Source organism: Anolis carolinensis, chromosome 4 (assembly GCF_035594765.1).
Source record: "Anolis carolinensis isolate JA03-04 chromosome 4, rAnoCar3.1.pri, whole genome shotgun sequence".
NCBI lineage: Eukaryota > Metazoa > Chordata > Lepidosauria > Squamata > Dactyloidae > Anolis > Anolis carolinensis.
In genome coordinates, this window is record NC_085844.1 from 211,928,526 (window position 1) to 211,952,181 (window position 23,656).

The 23,656-nt window shown below is 40.3% G+C and overlaps 1 protein-coding gene across 7 annotated transcripts in view; it reads right to left on the reverse strand.

The window, feature by feature from the left end:
• nav1 (neuron navigator 1) overlaps nucleotides 1-23,656 on the reverse strand; it is a 365,889-nt gene that overhangs the window by 270,961 nt on the left and 71,272 nt on the right. For all 7 annotated transcript variants that reach the window (XM_062978713.1, XM_062978712.1, XM_062978711.1 and 4 more), the window contains exons 2-3: nucleotides 12,026-12,859; nucleotides 11,301-11,407 (exon numbers count right to left, since the gene is read on the reverse strand). In XM_062978713.1, coding sequence (XP_062834783.1) covers nucleotides 11,301-11,407; nucleotides 12,026-12,831 — 913 coding nt within the window. In that variant the 5' untranslated portion in view covers nucleotides 12,832-12,859. The remainder of the gene's footprint in view (nucleotides 1-11,300; nucleotides 11,408-12,025; nucleotides 12,860-23,656) is intronic.

Consider the following 23,656-nt stretch of genomic DNA (forward strand, 5'->3'; position numbering starts at 1 on the left):
GAGGGAAATTAGTTACAAAAGGGTGCAGAGATATATGAAACAGTTATCTGCTGCTGTTTTTAAACTTTTGACTTTTTCTGCCCTCACTCAATATGTTCTGTGCTATTTTTTTCTATGTGATGTTAGCATACATTTGGCATACATTCCTGTGCTCAGCAAAGAAATTTCACAAAACTTCAGCTTCCATTTCATGACACAGTACATCTAATAACAATACTTTTACAACACTTTTAATTAAACAACACTTTTAATGAAGGCATTATTGTCTAGTCCAGTGTGGTCCAACCTTTAGTTATGCGAGGGCCAATCAAACTTTGGTATAAGAATATGAAGGCCAGAGACATTCCAGAAAGAAAACAAATTACAGAATTAATATTGAATTACATGATTAAAATATTAATATGTAATTACATAATCAAAATATTTTTCCTGTAAGAAGGCCAAGGGCCAACAAAAATGAATTGGTGGGATGCATGCAGCCCATGGGTCGCAGGTTGGACCACACTGGTCTATTCCATCAAAGCACTTCATTCCTGACTTAGTCTTTGAGGTGCTACAGCTCTCTTGTATTTTTCCAGTCACAAATAATACAACACCTTTGGAATTCTTTGTTGTTGTATGCCTTCAAGTACTCTCTGACTTATGGCATGGGTAAAGGTAAAGGTTTTCATCTGACATTGAGTCTAGTTGTGCTGACTCTGAGGTTGGTGCTCATCTCCATTTCTAAGCCAAAGAGCCGGTATTGTCCATAGACATCTCCAAGGTCATGTGGACAGCATGACTGCATGAAGCACCGTTAACTTCCTGCCAGAGTGGTACCTATTGATCTACTCACATTTGCATGTTTTTGAACTGCTAGGTTGGCAGAAGCTGGGGCTAACCGTGGGAGCTCACCCCACTCCCCAGATTTGAACCACCGACCTTTTGGCCAGCAAGTTCAGTAGCTCAGCGGTTTAACCCACTGTGCCACCATGGCAAGCCTATGGCAAATCCAACATGGAAAGATTTTTTAGAGAGGGTTTATCATTGCTTTCATCAGGGGCTGACAGAGTGCTCAAGGTCACCCAGTGGGCTTTCATGGCTGAGTAGGGATTTGAACCCTGGCCTCCCAGAATCCTAGTTCAACCTGCCAACCACTACGCCACACTGTCTGTCCTTGGAAATGTAAACATGCATACATGAATGAATTCTTATAAGGATATGAACAAAGGCTTCTGTTTCTTCTTGTCTTTTTGGCATTGTCAAAGGGGGCAACACTTTTTGTCTAACATCTCCTGACTTCCTTCCCTCATTGTAACCTTGGATGATTTTGTGATAAGAATGAAGCTTTTTGGAGAAGAGCATATGGAAGTCGGCAGAATATCTGGAAGCTGACTCTTTGCTTTAAGTGCCAGGGTTGAACAGTGACGGCAATGTCAGTTTGATTCATGTATCTCAGGCATGGTAACTAAGTATATAGCAGAATAAGCCCTGTATGCTTGAGAAGGGGGCTGTTATCATTGAAGAGCCATGGTAGTATTTACTTACCTGACCATGAAGTAATCTTGATGCTTGCTGCTAATTTCCTCAGGCCCAATCTACTCATGAATGCAAAGGGAATGTGGCATCTACAGTTCCTCTCCTTTTTCCTGCATGCAGCTGAAACTCCAGTGAGTGGGAACCATTTCCCGTGCCAGATCTCAGTTCACCCATCTTTCTAGCTCGGTCACGCTGGATAAAGTTTCATCTACAGGGCCAAGCAGAAGCTATTTCCAAGCCAAATGCTATAATTTCCAGCCGCAGAAAATTAAACAGCAGGAATTTGTGGAAAGGCTACAGGAAAGATGTGGCAGTGACCCCCAACTTTCTATTCTCCCAGGCAGGTCACACTCCAGGCCAGCTGGTCCCGGCTGTCCCTGATTCACAAGGATCATGTGTCCTCATGAGAATGAAAAAGCAAAGATGAACCCTATGCCATTGTGTTCCCACATTGCCAGTATCTTTGATAAGATTATGCTGTAGCTAGGAAGGACACAGTTTTCTTGCCCCTTCTAACTGGTCTCTCAATGAATAGTAGGGGAGAATAGGGAAATCTGACTATTTTGCTGTCTTCTGAACAAAATTTGTTGTTAGGGATGTAGCTACAAGTGGCACAAAATACCCTTTCAAACAAGGAATTCTGCACCCACAATAAAAAATTTCAGTATCTCAATTTCTAGCATTGCAAGGAATGAGACACTAAATTAGTCACACATACAACTTATATTTGCTGCATTCACATTTTCTTAGGAACTTCCTCTTTTCTTTGGATGTCTAAACAGTGTTTCTAAATGCTCAACTGGAACTTTGAGTTATATCAATGCTAGGAATTTGAAGAAGGAAGGAAAATTTCATTGGAGGGCAGACTTCCTACATAACTACACAGTGATTTTTTTCTGTCTTAAACATGAAGATATTAGCAATATCAGTAGATTCTTCTTAAATGGAACTATAAAATAATTATCTAACATTTGCACTGCCAAAAATATGAGGTACAGCTATTCCCAGCATAGAGAGGACATGGATGAACATGTATTACACAAATATTCAAACTCAAGACTTTCAAGCCTTAAACACTAGGGATGTATTTCTTCACTATTTTTTCTTGAAGGAAGCAATGAATAATTTTAGCAGTTTTCTTCCTGCTGCAAGAAAGCCTTTAAAAGCACACAGTTTTAAAAGTCTGTTTGCAGCTCAGCTTTCATTGTGTACAAAATTTGTACAAGGTTGTTTTGTGTGGAAAACACCAGTTTCTACATAAGAAACAATTTTCTGTATGGAAAAACAATGATGCAGAGAATGCTGTTTTGCAGAGTACTACGTGTGAATTTTGTGCAGGATATGTCTTATTGATTTATTTACACTATTTATATCCCACCCTTCTCACCCCGAAGGGGACCCAGAGCAACCTTACAATAGGCAACAATTTGATGCCATAAACATTAAACAGACATATACTGAAATGAACAAATACATTAAAACATAAGATTAAAAAGCATAAAACATTATAACCAATTATTAGCAAGTCTTGAACTGTGAAGATTCTCGTCATTGTAGGATTCCTCTCATCAGAATTTCTTGATACTTGGAATTATGTTTTTGATCATTAAAATATTTTTGGAATATTTTCCCATCTCTATTAAGCACTTAAAGACCTGAATGAATGAAGCCACCAGTTTAATCTTTTCCACATTCCAATAAATCTGTAGTTCCTTTCATCCTTCATGACAAATGTGGGTGAATTTTGATCAACAGAATCCATAGAAAGATATGTGGCCAAGCCAGTCCTTGAGGCAAAAATGCAAGCAAAGACAAAATAGAAGGACTAATGACTCACAATAGGTTAGTACTGGCCTGAGTTGTGTGAGTGCAGCACAAGGGGGAGCCATGGGCTGCTGGTTCTCTAACCAAACGCCTCTTCACCCTGTTATCGATGGAAATTATCTGCCCTCAACTCTCTCTGCTCAAGCTATAGGAAATCTCATCCTGCCCTCCCTCTTCCGTTTCTACTTTCTCAATGCAGTCTCAGTCATGAGACAATTCTGTTTCCAAGGCCAGTAGAAGTTTGTATAAAGAAATAGTTATGTCAAAGACCTTCCTTGTAAATAACAAGCATTAGACACAAACTAGCGAGTGTCCTGTGAAACAACAAAAATACAGCATGCTAATTATACAAATTAGTTGTTGTGTGCCTTCAAGTTCTTTCTGATGTATGGTGACCCTAAGGCGAACCTGTCACAGGGTTTTCTTGGCAAGATTTGTTCAGAGGTTTTAATCTGAACTGGTACAGTTCCAAGGTACAGAGTCCTTTGTCAAAAATAAGTTCCACATCTTGAATAGCACTTTTAAAGTTCAGCCCCAGAATTTAGTCACTCTACTGCCAGTAGCTACCAATGTTTAGAGCAGTCTTCTTATGTCTGATGGGCTGTCACACAAGGTCTTCCACTTCAGACATTCGCTCTCCACTGTGGGGAAGTGGTGTTGAGGATGTGGTACAAGGGGTGGAGCCACACACACAGTCCCACTCTCCCATCTCATGTTGTTGGGGAAAATGAGGAAGAAACCCTGATCAGCACTTGTGACTATATCTAAACATAGATTTTTGATTTTATAGTCTCGTGATCTATTGTTATTATTATGAAAGACAGTGTGGTGTAGTGGTCTGAATGCTGGATTATAACTCTTAACAGAGTTCAAATCCTCACTCAAGCATGGAAACTCACTGGATGACCTTGGTCAAGTCACACTCCTATTATCACTCCTGCATCCTTGACCACTACTCTAAAATTCTGGAAGATGATGGAAAGCTTAAACCTTGGCACTGGCATCTGCCCATAACTCTTTCTCCATTCCCTTCATGTTTGGGGAAACCCACACAAAGTTTGTGTGTGTCTCTGTCTGAGTGGTTATGTTCTTTCTAATTTATAGGCAACAAATTCTCCTTCCCATTTGTTTCCAAAACTATAATCCAAGAGATATGTCACGAGGTCCTACCTATTGACAACACAGCTCAAGCAAAAAAAAAAAAGTTTTCTTAGTGTCTTGGTTTTTAGGTCTGTTCCTGGAGTTGTTTGGGCCACTAACTCAGAAAGTTGCTTTGGATAGACTGCATCAGCTCCAGTTTCTCAGAATAGTTATCATGGTTTCTATGGGCAAGTCGATGGTGACTGGTAGGTGGCATATTTTCTGTATTTCAAAAACTAGAGCTGATAGGGAAAACAGGTGCCATTTTTGGAATCAACAGGTCAAATGTAACCAGGAACAGGCTAACATTTGAAGCACCAAAATGTGTGGTGGCCAGTGATCAGCACACTCTCCTCCCAACACAATGTGCTCTGACTCCCCCCAACTTCTTCCTCAACCTTGCTCAGTGTTCCTTGTTTAATATAAGACTTCCCTTTCCCCTATACCCAGGTACTTCTTACTTTCCCAGAGGTGTTCTTGAAAAAAGGAGAAAGAAAGTGAAAGACGAGTGTAGTCAACATACCTCTCCCACATGATGGCTGAACACCATAACCGAAGATCACCCCCATGGATTTTGCTATTTCTCCAAGCATGGACAAAATAGCACCACAACAGAGCTAAGGGCATGCAATGCTTCACTGGTGTTGAGGTTGTGTAAGGCCACCTTATCCCATTCCCATTTGAAACATGCAGATTTTTAAAGTAACCATAGATGTGCCTGTCAAAGCCATTTTGTTGTGACTCTAAGACAGCATATAACCAATCTCTTACACACTCAGTCGCATTCTGTGCCATCCTCCAAGCCCCAAAAACTACAGGCTGATAATATTATTTGCCAAGACAGACAGCAAATAGAGCTGAAGACATTATTTCTTTGAGGCTTAGAACACTGGAGTTTGGAGCATACAGATTCCATGGCTAGAGTTGATAATTCTTCTTAAGTCATCCAAAATCTTAATGGTAAATGAGGGAAGAAAGAAGAGAAGAAACCAGAAAAAAGAGACACGCATAGCCACAGCATCATTGCACACATCACACGTGCACACACCCTTCATCTAGAGAAAACAGGGGGGACATAAACAATGAAATAGCCTCTTTTTATATTTTAATCATGGAGAATGGGGATTGCAGCACATTAAAAATGTGGCTGATGCTGGAAAATAGCGCTGAACAAATTGGAACAATGAATGTATCATTTGGTTAGCAAACAAAATTGTGATGTTCGGTGTATGAACAACAATCCAGAGCATGACAAAATCCCTATCTATTTCCCCAAAGCATCCGAATTACCTGCTCTTTAAGCTGTATGACAACTTATTATTACAACTCTCCTCTTTTCATTATATTTTCTTTTCCATGGTCTCTTGTTTCCTCCGCTTACTCTTCCCTACCTCATTCCTTCAGCTAACCTGCCTCCAGCCTTTATTTAATAACTATTTACTTCCACCATTTAAACCCGTGCATTTCTATAAAATATTCAAGGCAGCTCTACAATCAAAAATAAAACACTACAGAGCAGTAAAAGCAATAATCCACTAAAACCAATCCTGACATATTTGCAAAGATTGCTCTCCCTTTCCAAAGGCTTGGGCTGGGGGGTCAGCACAGAACAATGAAAAGAGAGATTATGGGATGCAACTCCACTACCTCCATCTTGTGCAATTACAAATGGCAAACAATGTCAAACTGTTTTGGACCTGGGGTTTTCTCCATTGCTCTCCCTTTACCACACTCACAAAGAGCCTTCCCTAGGCTATTCCTGAGATCGCAAAGGGTCTCAAAGCCATGCACTACCCTCAAGCTGAATATACCTAAACAATTATGTTGGGAAAGCCACCATCTGCCCTCTCTTTCATCTCTAATGCATTTTGTGCTGTTGGGCATATCACTGTCTTCCCCACCATCCTCAGTAATGATTTTGTGTCCCCCACACCCTCTGTGCATTGGTCATGACATGACCCAGCATCTTGGGAGGTGCTGCGCTCCCATCTGTCAAAGCAGTCAGGTTAGAAGCACCCTGGACAAATGCCTGACAATCCATCTGCCTCTGCACATTTACACGCAACAAATCCCAATTTGCTGTGGCAGCAATGGTGGGGGGAAAAGTGAAGTGGGCCCCAATATGCAGTTGCATGCCACATTCCCTCTTTAGGTCCACATTCTGTATGATTGCCAGAAAGATTCCCTGGCCATGAATCAGTTCCCCAAAATGGTGGCAGTTTCATATGCTGCTGCAATAGAAATGTGAGCTTTTTCTTCACCTTTCTATTGTATCCGCCTCAGGAAATACTTCAAGGACATTTATGACAGTTAGGACAACAACTCACTCCTAACCCTACACATAATAACAGACATACCCAAATACAACACATTGCCCCCTCACATGGACTCCTCCTGATGCATGGAACTAGGCTTCTATACAGAATTGTTCTTCCACCATGCCAAGACAGAAATAATCAAAATTATAAAGGAAGATTGCAAAGAGAAAAAGCAGAAGAGAAATATACCCATTAACTCTGGTCTATGGATTTAGTGGATTGAACAGAGACAATAATTTTCTAACACTAGTTAACACGCCAGTCTCATGAGGACTCTTTTGGCCAGTTTATTGTATCTTCTTTCTGATTCTCACACTATGTTCCAAGAACTCCCTCCACTATTCATATACGTATCATGGCTTTGGGCAACATCTTTCTTCCTGCTTTTGTTCTCCAACAACTATCATGACAACCCTGTTACCTCTTCACTATATCCACAGATTTTGCATTTCTATGGTTTTGCACAAACCCAGTGTGCCTATAAAGGCCTATACCCAGGCATCTCACGCAAGGCATCTAAGGAAATAGTCTTTGGCTGTATCCAGAATTTGGCTGCAGAAATATAGCAGCCTGACACCACATTAACAGCCATGGCTCAATGGTATGGAATTCTGGGATTTGTAAATATTTTGTCAGAGAGCTCTGGTGCCACAAATAATTAAAATCCAAGTTTCATAAGATGGAGCTATGGCAATTAAAGTGGTGCCAAACTGCTATAATTCAGTAGTGTGGGTGGGAAATTAATCCACAAAATCTTACGTTACCAAGTTCATTCTCTCAATTACTACATTATCACAGCAGGGCTTTAAAGTGGGCAGCCCCACATTTCTGCCACCTGCAGAATTCTGGGAAATGTTGTTTGGGAAGGTGAGGATGTCGGTACCTGAGAATTCAAAAGGGCCCTCCCTAAACTACATATCTCAGAATTCTGCAGGCAGAAGAAATGCAGGGCTGCCCGCTTTAAAGCCTTGGTGTGGCAACATTACAGTCTCTAAGATGTCACAAGATCTCTTTGAAATAGTGATATCCCTTGCTAATTTATCCTGGCATTACCATGATTAGAGGAAAGGTGACCTTAAGAAAAAGAGGGGGAGGGGATTCTGGGCACTGTAGCTCAAAAAGGTATGGTTTCCAAGCTCTGCCCAAAAGGTACATTTCAAATCCCCTCTAATCTAACCATTTTGTCCTTCCCTCTAACCTGCTGGGTAGGAGGAAGAGAACAGAGAGAGGTGTTTGGAAAGAGAAAAAACAAAAATGCAGTGGAAGTTGCAACCTAGCCGATGTTTGGTTCTGGCTCTGCTCATGGCTGGTTTCAGTCCTATCCACTGCCGATATGCAGCCAAGAGATCACTCATAAGAGAAAGATATGAGTTGTTAAAGGACAAGAGGTAGGGGAATTCTGTGCTTCCGGAAACATGAGCTTGCACAACAAATAGATATTCCATTTTGCATTGGCATCAGGGAGAAGAAATGCTGGCAGAATTCAGGGTTGGGGTAAGATCTATGGTTAGCAAAAAGTTAAAGCACTGAGATGACCTGATCAAATCAATTCCTTTCTTCCCTCCCGGGAATCCTTTCTTGCTAAAACGCCTGAATGGGGCCATAATCCTGTTATGATACATGTCCCATTCATTCTTTTCCTTAGAGGCCTCGGGGAGGATTTGTATCCTCCCCGACTAATTCCATTCAAGTCCTATGCCATGATTTCCAGTCATAACTGCTAAAGTGGGAACACAATGAGATTTCATGCATCAGCATGAGTTAGTTATGGATTATAGCTTTCACCTTTCCAAATCCTAGAAAAGTCAATCGCTCTGTTTAATTTTCCTGCATGGCAGGGGGTTGGACTAGACGGCCCATGTGGTCTTATTTGTTGTGCAACTCTATGATTCTATTATTCTAACCTATAGCCATAAACCCACAATCCATTGGCATCAATGGCTGATCAATTTAGAGAATATGTCACCAAACCCGTTAAAATTTGAAAACATAAATGTCGAAGTCTAAAGCATCATGCAATGGTACAGTCATACTGTGTGGGGCAGGCATCACTTCTTTAATGATAATCCCTTTTTAAAATGGGAGACAAGATGAGCAATACATCTACAAAGTCATAATTTTAAAAATAATTATCTTTATAAGAGAAGGGGAGTAACAGAACATAGTGTGCAATTTGGCAAAAACCCGTGCCATTTTCAGTTATCGGTTTTCGGTTGCCCCCCTGTTCCATTTTTAGGGAACCTCCTGAATTCAGGAGAGGTTTCAGTTTTCATGCTGGAAAGATTTGTGCCAATGGGGAAATTTTAGAGCCTCCGTCATTTTAGGCCTATCAGCATGAAACTCACCTCACTTATAGGCCACATTTTCTACAGCATATCTGCCAAGTTTCAAAACGTTTCACCAATCCACTATTTTTTTGGAATTTTTTAAAGCTTTTATTATAACAATTTTGTTATTTTTTTAAAAAAAAGTGAATTGAAGTCCCAAGTGCACGCCACAAGGGAGGAGGAGAATGGACAGACATAGTCAACCAAGCCTTTGATTGGCTGAGAAAGAAAGTGAGAAACACACAGAGAGTAAAACCTCAACTCCCATTATGCCATGGGAGGGAGGACAAGGCTCTTTCAATGTTTGCATCGCACAAAGTGCTGCTGGGAAAGTGAGTTTAAATTTGCCTCAAGCAGGCAAACATAGTAAGTCTGAATGTGGACCCATGCTCAGCTGAGCCATATACAACTGCTTGACGTTGAATGCCTCTGAAGCCATTCCATGCATCACGGTTGGGCTAAGATCACACACACACATTTTGCTACATCCCCATTGCCAAATGTGAAAAGATTACAGCAGTGTGGAGACTTCAGAAGGATCCTACCTTGTTTCCCCAAAAATAAGACAGTGTCTTATATTAATTTTTGTTCCCAAAGATGTGCTAGGTCTTATTTTCAGGGGATGTCTTATTTTTCCATGAAGAAGAATTCACATTTATTGTTAAACAAAAAAAGAACATTTATCATATATTGTACAGTAGTTGTCATCACAAACCAGCATGACCAGACAAACTGTGAATCCTATCAAGAATTTCTTGTTACTAGCATTATTTCCATGTTCGTACATTTACCGATCCTGCATGCTCTGATGTTTGTTCAGCAGGCATGCTTCTAAACAAAAACTTTGCTAAGTCTTACTTTCAGGGGAGGCCTTATATCTAGCAATTCAGCAAAACTTCTACTAGGTCTTATTTTCAGGGGATGTCTTATTTTCGGGGAAACAGGGTAGTAGATCTCACTGGCAATGTCACTATTTTGGAACTGACTATGTCTCCATAGCCAGATGACCTCCATGTTCTTTAGGGTGTATTTGGTGGCATTCTGAGGCAAAACATTTGCTTTTGAAAGCATATATTTCACCAAAAAATATTTTGACTCTGAGGGTCACAAAAACAGCCTTGTGGCCACATGGAGCCTGCAGGCCACATTGCCCACCCCTGATATAACCAAAATATGTATAGTGCGATGTTAGAATTAATTCCTAATCAATTAGTCCCATATATGTTGAGCATTCCTCACTGAATTATAGCAGTTGAAGTAAACGTTGCTTTTGATCAACAAGGAATGTTTGATTAGTAAGGAAGTAGTACGATATAGAGGAAAAAAATGTCTTAGCAACATATACAGAAAACTCAAATTTAAAATGCAACACATTAATCAATGTCTAAATTTTGTAATAAACATTATCAGATGCTCTGTAGAATTTGGAAATGGGGCACTCTTATTCAACCACACAAATTCAGTTATATTGCTTCTAATCTAGGCAACTAAAAATGCATCCCTTGTGTGAGGAGAATCCAGATGTGTGGGTGCATACACATAGAATAGAAGCACATACATGCAAATAAATGTGCATTTTCTGTGCAGGATTCAGACACTCTCCCTAAATGAAAGGTGTCTGTTGCAGACATATCGAAGAATGGCTACTGAATGCCAAAGCAATAAGACAAAAAAATTTTTAAAAAAACTGAGTATCACAAAAAATATTCTTACTACACTGAGTATCAATACTAGCAATGTTTACATTTTTCTTAAGAATTTAGCATGCAACATTCTCTCTTGTAGGCTGTTTTGTATTTTGCATGCTCCCATTTTTAATACATATACCAAAAGCAGAAAAGAAAGGAGGCTACATAGCACAATCACTAATGTGCTGAGTTACGATAAAGGCACTTTCTCATTCGACAGATATGAAGAATACTGTCCTGTGATACACAAAGAAAATTAGAGCAAAGCTAGACAAGATGCAGCCTGGTTCAAAAAGTGTAAAATAACTACATTGTGCCCATAGGCTAGGTGCAATTCTATTGCCCAGTGTGGACTACCTAGGTGGTTACCAACTCCTACATTCAGCATGCACAAACAGACCAAACTCCCTGTGCTACCAGCCTTGTGCCATGCACTCTGATCATTGACAGCCCATGAGAGAGATCCATCCAGCATTTCTACTTACCCATACTTCTTGGGTTGGGTTCAGAACCTTCAGTAGGGCTAGGCTGATGCACCTGATATGAATGTTCTTCCTTAGGGAGGGTGTTCCTGTCTTTCTCGCCTTGCCGACTGGTTGATAGAAAAAAGTACATCAGGTCAATGCCATTCTATACTAATCTCATATATATGCACAGTAGAGTCTCACTTATCCAACCTTCACTTACCACTCAACACAATTCAACATAAGTGTGCCTCAGCAAAACTCCTGCTAGTCCGTTGAGTAATAACATGAAGAATGCTGGATGAGCTGGACACTAGGGGAAGCAATCACTTTCCTCTGAGAAATCTATTGCGTAATCTATTCAATTCTTATTCTAATTTGGCCATAATATGTATTTTGGTTCTAATATTGTACTCTCATGTTACTGAGCTCTCACAGACCAGTTATTCTGATCTGAAAATGTCATAAACTGCTTGTCTTAATCAGAACTTGGAAAAGTTACCTTCTGGGCTACAATTTCCCAAATCTTCCAGTCAGCAGCTGGGGGAGAGAGTTGTAATCAAAAATATAACTTTTCTTTACTCTGACCTTTTTAAAAAAGTATGTGATGAAGTTGAGAGAGTGCCTTGCCTATCTTAGCTTTGGTGGAAAGTGACCTCCTCCCTCCCCTGTGTATTGAAACTAGGGAGTCAGATAGGAACATCAAGAAACACCAATGATTTCACACTTACAGGCATGCTACTCACCGATACTGGAAAGGGGCTACAGTGGCCATGATGGGATGGTTGTGTTGTGGCATAGAAGAAAAGCTGATGGGTCCAGTGTGTAGCGCGGGCCCCTTGTTGAGGTTGCTTGTGTCCAATGAGATAACCTGAGATTTATCTTCCATTTTGGATGTCCCACTTCCTTTCCAGTTAGCTTCTGAGGCCCATTGGTCTTTTACTGGACAGCTCTGTGGCCTCTTTGTGGTGGGTCCCTCTGAAGACCTGGACAACATAGTCTCACTATACAGGCTGAGATAGGAAGGGCTCTTCCCTGGGAGGTGTGAGCTTTTTGCAGGTTCAGAAGCAGTGCTAAGCTTCCCAGGACCCTTCTTGACACTAAGGCTGCTACTGTCTTCTGTTTGTCTTGTGGCATCCTTTACTCTCTCTGTTGCTTGTACGACAGCTTTCTTAGCTGAGGCGGCACTTCTGGAACTGGCCTTTGGCAGCCCTCGGGGACTACTGCAGCCAGACACAGTGCCCTGGCTGAGGCTGAGCTCCATCCCCTCCGTCCCACCATGGCTCTCAGATGCTTCTGCTTTCTTGAGACTGAGCTTCTGCTTGGATCCTTTGCTTGGAGCTCCATTGCTTGAATTAGGCACTCCTTTGCCTGATCGGGGTGACGGGGCCCTCTGTGAAGGAACAGCTCCCACACTATTCTGCCTTGGAGGTAATTTTGGAGATGCCACCAGGGTGTGTATCTTGCTGTGGGATGCAGCTCTGGGAACAGGAATAGAAGAGCCATAGTGGCTACGTCCAGCTGCGTTCACATTGGCTGTTCCATTCATCATCAGCAAAGTTCAGTTGGCAAGGATAAACCTGGGAGGTGAAAAATGCAAAGGAAGTTAAGGCTGGAAGTTCTCTAGTTAAGCTTACCTATCCCAGTGATTTGACAGGTTCACTAAGTCGTTAACTTCTCCCTGGACCTTCTTTTACTGAGTATTCATGTCACCAAAAAAAGATGTCCATCCCCTAAGAATTAACTGCTCCCATTACATTTTCTTCATTATTAAAATATTTATACTCTGCCCTACATAATGGGATCACAGAGCAGTATATGTCATTTTTGTCTGAATTTGACCACGAGGGCATAGAAATCCCTAAAGAAAACACTTTTGTAGACATCTATGTTCATCAGATTCCTTGGCCAACTTTAAGTGAAAACTGATCATAGAGTTACCCAGGAGGACCCAGAGATTCCTAGAGAAATGTTCTCTCAGGTTTAAAAGTGTTTTTTTTTAATGAGGTTTTGTTACTTTTCTGGAGGTCTTGCATCTTACATCTTCTGTGAAAGTGGAAAGCCCCCTCTATTCAAATCTGGAGTGCATTAACAGAACACTTAAATTTACATTTATATCTCTTTACGTTCACTTTAATCATTTTTTCTCCTAATCAAATCCTTTAGTTCAACTATTTTAGATATGAAAGAAAAACATTTAAGTTATATTTGAGTTAACATTTTAAAAAGATGGTTTCCTGAATATAAACCAAACACATTAAACCAGATCTAATGTAGTTGCAGGCCTCTTCAACCTGTGGTTCTCCAGGTGTTTCATGCTTCAGCTCTCAGAATTCCTGACCATTGAACCAGCTAGCCAGGGCCCCTGGGAGTTAAAGGCCCAAACACCTGGAGGGCCACAGGTTGAAGAAGAGGCCTGGTTTGGAGTATCAGAGGAAACATCCAGAAGACACAGATGACTAGGAAGAGAGTATGAATTCATTTATACACACTTCTCATATACACAATGCTGTCAAAACATGAAGATTCAGTGAGGTTCGATAGGTAATGAAAGGATACATTTCTTTATTTCCACATTCCTGATGTTTGGTTTCATTACATCATTAGCTGAAGACAAAAAATGGAGCACAGCCCAGTGATAACCCAAGAAAGGCTCTCACATTACAAAACATTGCTTGCAATAGAGAAACAGAGACTCCGGACAACCAGAATGAGTTCATGGGGCCATTTTCCACTATTAGAAATCTTATTTCAAGGAGTGTGTGTGCCTTCAAGTCATTGGTGGACTTATGGAGACCACATTAATCTTAGCCAAGGAATCCTCAGAGGTGATCTTGCCAGTTTCATCTTCTGAAGTATAACCTATAGCAGCTGGTATTGCTTGATTTTCTCTCATACAAGTATTAACCAGGGCTGACCCTGCTTAGCTTCCAAGATTAGACCATAGGACATTTAGGCATACACTGCAAGGAACAGACAAAATGAATATATGTGTCTGAATCCTATTGCTACTCTCAGGTAGATTATATCTATTTAAACAACTGGCAACTGGCAAATCAATGCGTCCTACATTTCTCTGAATCAATAAACCTACTCTAGTTGGGACTATAAATAGGATGCAGATTGTCAGTTTCATCAGCAGCTTTTAATGTTTTCATTTAGATCAAAGGATGACTAAGTTTTCAGTGACATAACCTTAACTGCAGCTATGAATAAACCACCCAATGTTTTGGTCAGTTCACTTTCAGTATACACAGCATGAAGCCTGACGCTCCTTGAAGAAGGATCATGTTACGTAACTAGAAGCCTGATTCTTACTGACCTGCCCTCCACCCATGTAGACATCCCAAGCTTAACTCATAAAAGGAGAGCATGCTGATAGAGGCCTTCACATGCTGATTGCTGGCTGGGAAGAATCACAAAGCTGTATACATTTGTTTCTACATCCGTTTCGACTAAGAGCTTCCATGTAACGCCCTATGCTTGATTCATGTCTGGAATTCCTCTGTTTTCAGAGTGTTGTTCCTTATTCCAGACATGAATCAATCAGGAGCAGCTAACACCTCCGAACAAAGGATTCCCTCAGGCAGGAAGAAGCTAGGACATGAAGCTGGCAAGTCCATTAAAGCTAATCAAGGTGATTAATTACAACATTCACACTGGCCTCCAAGGACAAGAGTTCTTTCTCCCACCCTGGACCTTCCACACATAAATAAACCTTCCTTGCTTAGTTTTTCCAATAGATCTCACAACCTCTGAGGATGCCTGCCATAGATGTGTGCAAAACATCAGGAGAGAATGCTTCTGGAACATGGACATACAGCCCAGAAACTCACAACAGTCCAGTTTCTCTTTGTAACGCAGGCATTACAAAATTAGATTTCAAAAGTAAAATTAGAAGTGGGGATAATATTACTGTATTGGTATAACAACAAACTCTCTTTTCCCTTCAAATATCATTTCTAGACACTTTTGAGAGATTTTGACCATTTTTTGCCAGTCAGACTTAAAGCTTCTCAGCCCTTATTAGAAAGCAATATGGAATAGCAAAACTAACAATGCATATGTTTATGTTTTGTATAAATACAAAAAGAAAGAAGAAAACTTTTAGCAGGCCTGTCTAATACCCTTTAGAGGTGATTGTCACATTCTCATACAACTGAGAATTAGGAAATCTTTCACATTTTAAAAACCATCGCAATGAATTACACGAAATGGTTACATTTAATGAAGTAACTTTGAATACTCTGACAATTATATGATTTTTTTTTCTGGTAAAAAGAAGATAATGAAATGTCAGCAGGGCTGTTTACAATTCATTCTGGGGACAGGGGAATGAGGAAAATAACATATTTCTCTAGCTGGCATAACCAAGAATGACACATTCTCAATTTTATTGCAAATTTAAGACAACAACACAACTGTGTTTGGAACAAACAGACAAGGTATTTGAAGTCTCTTCCAGACTTAATCACAAAATTGGATGTCAATTTTTATCTTTCATGGGTCTCTGCCTTCTGTCTATAAAATGTAAGAAATGAGGCTTATTTAAACACTGACATCCATGTCTAGTGCACCTCATAGGTGAGCAAGACACATATCTTTACCAAGCTGCTTACAGGGTAAACCTGAAAAAGTACTGGCTATTCCACAGCAAATAGCAGGAAGGGGCAGGATCAAAGTTTTCAAAGAAGCCCACCACCCAGTGGAAAGGAACACAGGAAGTTGCCACACTGGCCAAATCGGGGTGACTTTATACTTCATTGCAAGTGAGCATCAGTTATCCCAATAATACAGTGCTGAACTCTGCCCAAAGCCCTCATGCAGAAGGTCCACTTCCAGGATTTTGGCCCTTTTCTGCCCCAAAGGTCTTCAAACTCTCCACTCAAGATGGTCTGGGCCCAACTCAAATGTAGGGACTTTGGATACTGTGACCACCTTCTTCTGTGAGGAGGCCCCATGAACTTACAAAAGTTCCTGCACTGCAACAGCAGAGTCTCCTGTGACTCCTTTGAATCTACTTTCTTGCACTGCAACCCCTTCAGAGGCAGCCCCTTGTAAAGAAGAGACTGAAGGAAGGGAAAGGCAAACTTACCCGAATCTTGGGCTACCATTCACAAGCTGCAGCTCCCTCCATGCAGGAATGCAACATTTTGGAAGTTCAAATCCTATTTCTCACCAGATGTTTGCTGACCCAAACATCCTTCTCTCACACGCACACAACATACAGAATCCAGTACTGCCTGCCAAGTGGTTACTCTAGGGCTGGGAGGCAGCCTCTCCTTCCCATACTAAGCTAATTTGCATTGCTAAGCCTTTGCATGATGCAAGCTCAGTCACCCTTGTCACAGTTCTCTGAGCATTGGACGTTACAGCTCTCTAACAATCCAACCCTTTCAAAAGAGAGAAAGAGATGGACAGATAGATTGATATATGGGAAGATAGATTGATCTATGAATAGATAAGACAAATTAAAACTCTTTCTTGCGCCTTTCTTTCCTTAACCTTTCCTTCAGTCTATTCCTGCAGCTGCTGTCTTGGCTCCAACCTTGCTCCATCTGGAAGGGCAGGAAATGGAGTTAGTTCCTGAGAGGAAGTTTGCTCTGGGTTGTTTGCTTGTTTTTGTTTTCAATAGTACTTCACAGATCCTATCCCAAATGGGTCATTTCCAGAGATCCTGTCATCAACTTGGGAGAAGAAAATCTGAGGAAGAAATATATTCTAGAAGCAGCAGGAGAAAATCTTCCAAATTCTAACTTGTCACACTTCTGAGTTACATATACAGTAGAGTCTCATTTATCCAACACTCGCTTATCCAGCGTTCTGGATTATCCAACACATTTTTGTAGTCAAGGTTTTCAATATATAGTGATATTTTGGTGCTAAATTCATAAATACAGTAATTACTACATAGCATTACTGCATATTGAACTACTTTTTCTGCCAAATTTGTTGTCTAACATGATGTTTTGGTGCTTCATTTGTAAAATCATAACCTAATTTGATGTTTAATAGGCTTTTCCTTAATGCCTCCTTATTATCCAACATATTCGCTTATCCAACATTCTGCCGGCCTGTTTATGTTGGATAAGTGAGACTCTACTGTATATAACAAGACAGGTGAGAATTATTTAGGGATAATCACATAGGCATAAAGCATGCGGAAATAGACTGGTCTATTTATTACAAAAAAGTTTGCATAATCTATGGTCCATCTACACTGTATAATAAATGTATATCACTTTATCTGTCATGGATCAATACAAAGGAATCCTGGAATTTCTAATTTGGTGAGACACTAGTGTTCTTGGGTAGAGAAGACTAAAGACCTTGTAAAACTACAACTCTCATGAGTCCATAGTATTTAACCATGGCAGTAAAAGTGGTGTCAAACTGCATTAGTTCTGTTATATAGATAGATCCTATGTTACATGAGATCTTTCACAACTTTTAAGACAAGGATGGGAATTTGAGAAAGTGCTCTGGGTTGTACTACCCTCCCAGGATACCTAACCTCCAAAAACAACTCCACCTTTTTCAATCCCAAATCCCCTTTGGGTTTGGCATTTTGTTATGTTTTGGGCCCCCTCAGGCAATTTTACGTCTTAGAGAGACCTTCTTTAGCAACAGCAAACAAGGAGAAGTTCATTTCCTGACTTAGCAAAGTCTCTTTTGGGTATAAAATGGCTGGGGAGGACACAAAAATGGCAAAAGGATGCCCGCACCTTCTAGTTGACGTTTTAGAGCCAAAAATAAATAAAGAAAAAAACTAAAAATGATTATTCAAGCCCCCAAAAACTAACCCAGGAAGGGGTGTCTGGCTCAGTTTATAGATACAGTAGAGTCTCACTTATCCAAGCTTCGTTTATCCAAGCTTCTGGATTATCCAAGCCATTTTTGTAGTCACTGTTTTCACTATATCGTGATATTTGGGTGCTAAATTCATAAATGCAGTAATTACAATATAACATTACTGTGTATTGAACTACTTTTTCTGTCAAATTTGTTGTATAACATGATGTTTTGGTGCTTAATTTGTAAAATCATAACCTAATTTGATGTTCAATAGGCTTTTCCTTAATCCCTCCTTATTATCCAAGATATTCGCTTATCCAAGCTTCTGCCGGCCCGTTTAGCTTGGATAAGTGAGACTCTACTGTACTTGTATGTATGGCTCCAACTAACAATGAATGCAGATGGGTCACAAAGCTTTACAACCACTCGCATATAAAAACAACTTTCCTTCATGAGATTGGTCTGTTTACCAGGAGACCCAAAGAGGCCTCGCAGTCCCTTCAAACTACTACTGGTGCCCTGAAGTCTGGCAACCCTAGTAAGCAACATTAGCTCCTCTTAGTTGGCTAGGGACTTCATCACATGGAGATTGAGAAGCCGGTGAACAACAAGGGAAACCGTGGGGCAGCATAAGGCTCCATTCCTTTACTGTTGGTGATCATGGAATCCCATCCCACAATGTTTTCATGCTGGCTCCAGCTTCCTTCCACTTCCTCTTGAACTTCTTCTATGAAGGGACTGTGAGGCCTCTTTGGGTCTCCAGGTAAACAGACAAATCTCATGGAGGAAGGAAAACTTTGCTTCATCAGCCATTTCTCCTCTGACAACCAAAACATTCCTGGTGCTGTCGCACCTGAATTAAGGTCTGCACCTTATTAAGTTCATGCAGTGCAAAGAACTGAACTAGCAAGATGCTGGTGCACGCACCCAGTGCACAGTAAAAGAAGTTCATAATTATGGCATTTCCTTGGGAAGACATGAAGATTCTGACAGCAAAATATGAGAGGAGGAGGAAAGAGCCAGGGAAAGCAAAAGAGATATCCGGTGATGTAATGGAGAGTCCCACACACACTGCCTGCCAGCTAGTGCTCTGCTGCAGAGTCAGGTGCCAAATAACTGCGGGTGACACAGTGCTGGTCCCTGTTTGGAATGTCTCTCACTTACGTGAGAACAAAAATGTAGGTCAGAAATTCAAAGCGCATCAAAGGCTACAATACAACAAATATAAAAACAAAACTAAGTTAGACTTAACGTCAGGGGAAAACCTTTACCTTTACTAAGTGAAACCATCCAAAAACAAAAACAAAAGTCTGATAGAATCTTTGTAACCCCATACCAGAATCAGACTGGCAGTGCAATTAATCTTTTTAAAAGCACAGTAAGTTGGGAGGCACAGACTGCCTTTTCCTGCAATCATCACAGGCTTTCATTGTTGTCCACCTTCATTTGGCTAAACCTGATTTCCTTCAAACCTGGTGCTCTTCTCAATCATTTGGCTAGCTGGCCTGTTCATCATTTGGCTAGCTGGCCTGTTCAAGACAGGCAACCATATGAAAAGAAATGCTTTATTCATCAGACAAGGCCTTTCCATTTTCAAACAGAAACAATAAGCACCTAAAGTTGATTATGAGGAAACATTCTTGATGGCATGAGCTGCATAAATGTGAAACAGACTGGTCTTGAAAGTTAATGGAAGATTCTTATAAAGACTTTATTAAGTTGCATGAATTTATGATTGATAAATTAATGCAGTCTTGGATTTTAAAAGTCTTAAGAACCTTCCAAAGCCAAGCTATGCATTTTCCTGGAGGAAACCACACTAGATTAACTTTTGAAGTCCTCCTTGACCTCTATGATTACACTGTTAAACACATATTTTGGTGCCTCAAATGTTAGACATGTTTCTGGGTATACGTGACCTTCTGATTTCAAAAATTACACTGGCTTGCACCTATCAGCTCTAGTTTTTGAGATACAGAACATATGCCACATGCCAGTTTTTCATCAGCTTGCCCAGAAGAAATTATGACAACTATATCTAAGAAACTGCAGCTGATAGGGTCTATTCAATGCAATTTTCTGAATCAGCACCCCAAATAACCCCATGAACAGGTGCAAAAACCAAGACACCAAGATTTTTTTTGTTGGTCTGTGTTATAGGATACCATTTTTACATATCAGATATCCAGTTAATCTTTCAATGAGAATGTATTTAACAGAGATGGCTTCCCATGAGGCACAAAGACTTTTCTACATCCCTAGACAAAGAACCATTCACTTACAATCCTTGTCACCACAAAATAGTAGGGCGTACAAGCTCTCCCATCACTTTTCATTTGATCAGTTGCTGGCAGTTCTGGAGCAGCCTTCTCATTTTCCATTTAACAAGCAAAGTAAGGAGACCATTTTGTCTAAACACAGATTGATACAGAAATAATATTTGTTTCTCCAGTTCTGTTGTTTGTCTTGAACTGAAAGGTTAACAAGTAGTGGTAAGGTCACAATGCGTTTCTAAAATCCATACTGGATCATTTGTCCCAGAAATATTTACATGGTACCCGATCACAAATAGTGAAAAGCAGAGACATCACACTGGCAACGAAGGTCCGCATAGTTAAAGCAATGGTATTCCCCATTGTAACCTATGGATGTGAGAGCTGGACCATAAGGAAGGCTGAGCGAAGGAAGATAGATGCTTTTGAACTTTGGTGCTGGAGGAAAATCCTGAGAGTGCCTTGGACTGCAAGAAGATCCAACCAGTCCATCCTCCAGGAAATAATGCCCAGCTGCTCACTGGAGGAAAGGATATTAGAAGCAAAGATGAAGTATTTTGGCCACATCATGAGAAGACAGGAAAGCTTGGAAAAGATCATGATGCTGGGGAAAATGGAAGGAAAAAGGAAGAGAGGCCGACCATGGGCAAGATGGATGGATGGTATCCTTGAAGTGACTGGCTTGACCTTGAAGGAGCTGGGGGTGGCAACGGCCGACAGGGAACTCTGGCATGGACTGGTCCATGATGTCACGAAGAGTCAGAAATGACTGAGTGAATGAAGAGAAGACCCGATCACAGTGCCTCTTTAGCCTGAAAACAACCATGGCTCTTTCTTTGAAGGCATTGGTTTGGAAGGGTGTGTCTGTATTGGTTGAAAGGGGGGGGGGGTAATTGAATTTAACAAAGACCTTTTGAAAAAAGTGCTTCCAAGATACTTTGCTGCAGAATGCAAAATGGCAGATTTCATACACACCATCTATTCAAGACACATAATACCCCAAGCTACTCATATTATTTAGGAACATAAGGCAGAAAATCACTCTTGCTCAGAGCAAAAATGCAAAAATAATTAACCAAATGGCTAATTATATGGTCCTCCCCACTAACTTGAATACACAAAATGTTCTAACTGTCTAATGATCAAACTGACCCTCCTTTCATGGTAAGTGGATAAGATTACATACTTCAGCCATTGTTCATAGAGCAAGTCGAGGATAATTATATATGTGTGAATAGGACATGTGATGGGAAGCTGTTTTGGCAATGTTTTACTGTCAGGAGACAGGGCACATGCACAACCATCTCCAAATTATGTCCTCATTTTTTCTAGCTTCCAGCATGTTAGGAAAAGATGCAAGGTCATCATACAGTTCAGTGTATCACACAAACTTATATAGTGCCTATAGAACCACAGAATCATGAGGGCCATCTAGTCCAGCTCCCTGATATGCAGGAATATATATATATATATATATATATATATATATATATATATATATAGCTAAACCACTCTGAAAGATGCCCATGTAACTTTTGCCGAATGACCTCCAAAGAGAGAGAGCCATCATTCTCTGATAATAATAATAATAATAATAATAATAATAATAATAATAATAATAATAATGGCACAACTGTGTGGCCCAAATGATCCATTGGAACTTATGCATCAAGTACCACCTGCCAGCAGCAAAGAACTGGTGGGATCACAAACCAGCAAAGGTCGTGGAAAATGAACACGCAAAGATACTGTGGGACTTCCGAATCCAGACTGACAAAGTTCTGGAACACAACACACCAGATATCACAGCTGTGGAAAATAACAAGGTTTGGATAATTGATGTCGCCATCCCAGGTGACAGTCGCATTGATGAAAAACAACAGGAAAAACTCAGCCGCTATCAGGACCTCAAGATTGAACTTCAAAGACTCTGGCAGAAACCAGTGCAGGTGGTCCCGGTGGTGATGGGCACATTGGGTGCCGTGCCAAAAGATCTCAGCCGGCATTTGGAAACAATAGACATTGACAAAATTACGATCTGCCAACTGCAAAAGGCCACCCTGCTGGGATCTGCACGCATCATCCGAAAATACATCACACAGTCCTAGACACTTGGGAAGTGTTCGACTTGTGGTTTTGTGAAACGAAATCCAGCATGTCTATCTTGTTTGCTGTGTCATACAACATTGTTGTGTCAATAATAATAATAATAATAATAATCTGAAAATACATCACACAGTCCTAGACACTTGAGAAGTGTTTGACTTGTGATTTTGTGATAAGAAATCCAGCATATCTATCTTGTTTGCTGTGTCATAATAATAATAATAATAATAATAATAATAATAATAATAATAATAATAATAACAACAATAACATTATTTTTATACCCCGCCTCTATCTCCCCAAAGGGGACTCAGGGCGGCTTACATGGGGCCAAGCCCGAATAAAAACAATAGCAATATAAAACACAACAATAGACAAGAGACATGCACAATTATAAAAAATTAAACATTAGCCAATAAAAACAAATGACAAGAACTAATAAAAACATGGATTAAAACGGAGAGGTTGTAAAAGTAGACTGGGTAATGTGCACCATATAAATATTGTAAACACGAGGTGACTGATAAAGTCCTGCAAATTGCAAATGATGTAATTTATTTCCCTGTGGAACAGCTTAGTCAGGAAAGTATTTATAAAGTTTAGGTAAAATCTCATTTCTTGTAATTAAATTATTTGGTTTGTTTTCTAGTCTCTAGAGCAGCAGAAAATAAGTTTACTCCAACTTCTAATGACATCCTTTGGGGTATCTAACTATGGCTCTTGCCACTCACTTTTCTTTTCTCCAAGCTAAAAATGTCCTGTTCACTATGTCATTTCCCATAGGGCTTGGTTTACAAGTCTTGTACTATTTGGCTTGCTGTCCTTCTAAACATGATCCAGCTTGTCAATATCATTGAACTATGATGCCCAGAACTGCACACAACTTTCCAGGTGAAATCTGAATAAAGAAGTACTATTACTTCAAAAAATCTGAACATTATACTTCTGTCAATGCAGCCTAGAATTGCATTGGCTACTACAGCCGACTGTTGAGTCATGTTTAACTTATCAACTCTCCTTGTCAAATGTACTGTTATGTAGTCAGGTGTCATATATCCTATATTTATGCATTTTATGTTTTATGTAAGCACCTTACATTTATCCCTACTGAAGTTCAATTTGTTAGCTTGAGCGCAGCTCTCCAATCTATTTTGGTCATTTTGAATCTTGGTCCTTCCCTCTGGGATATCAGCTGCCCAAAGC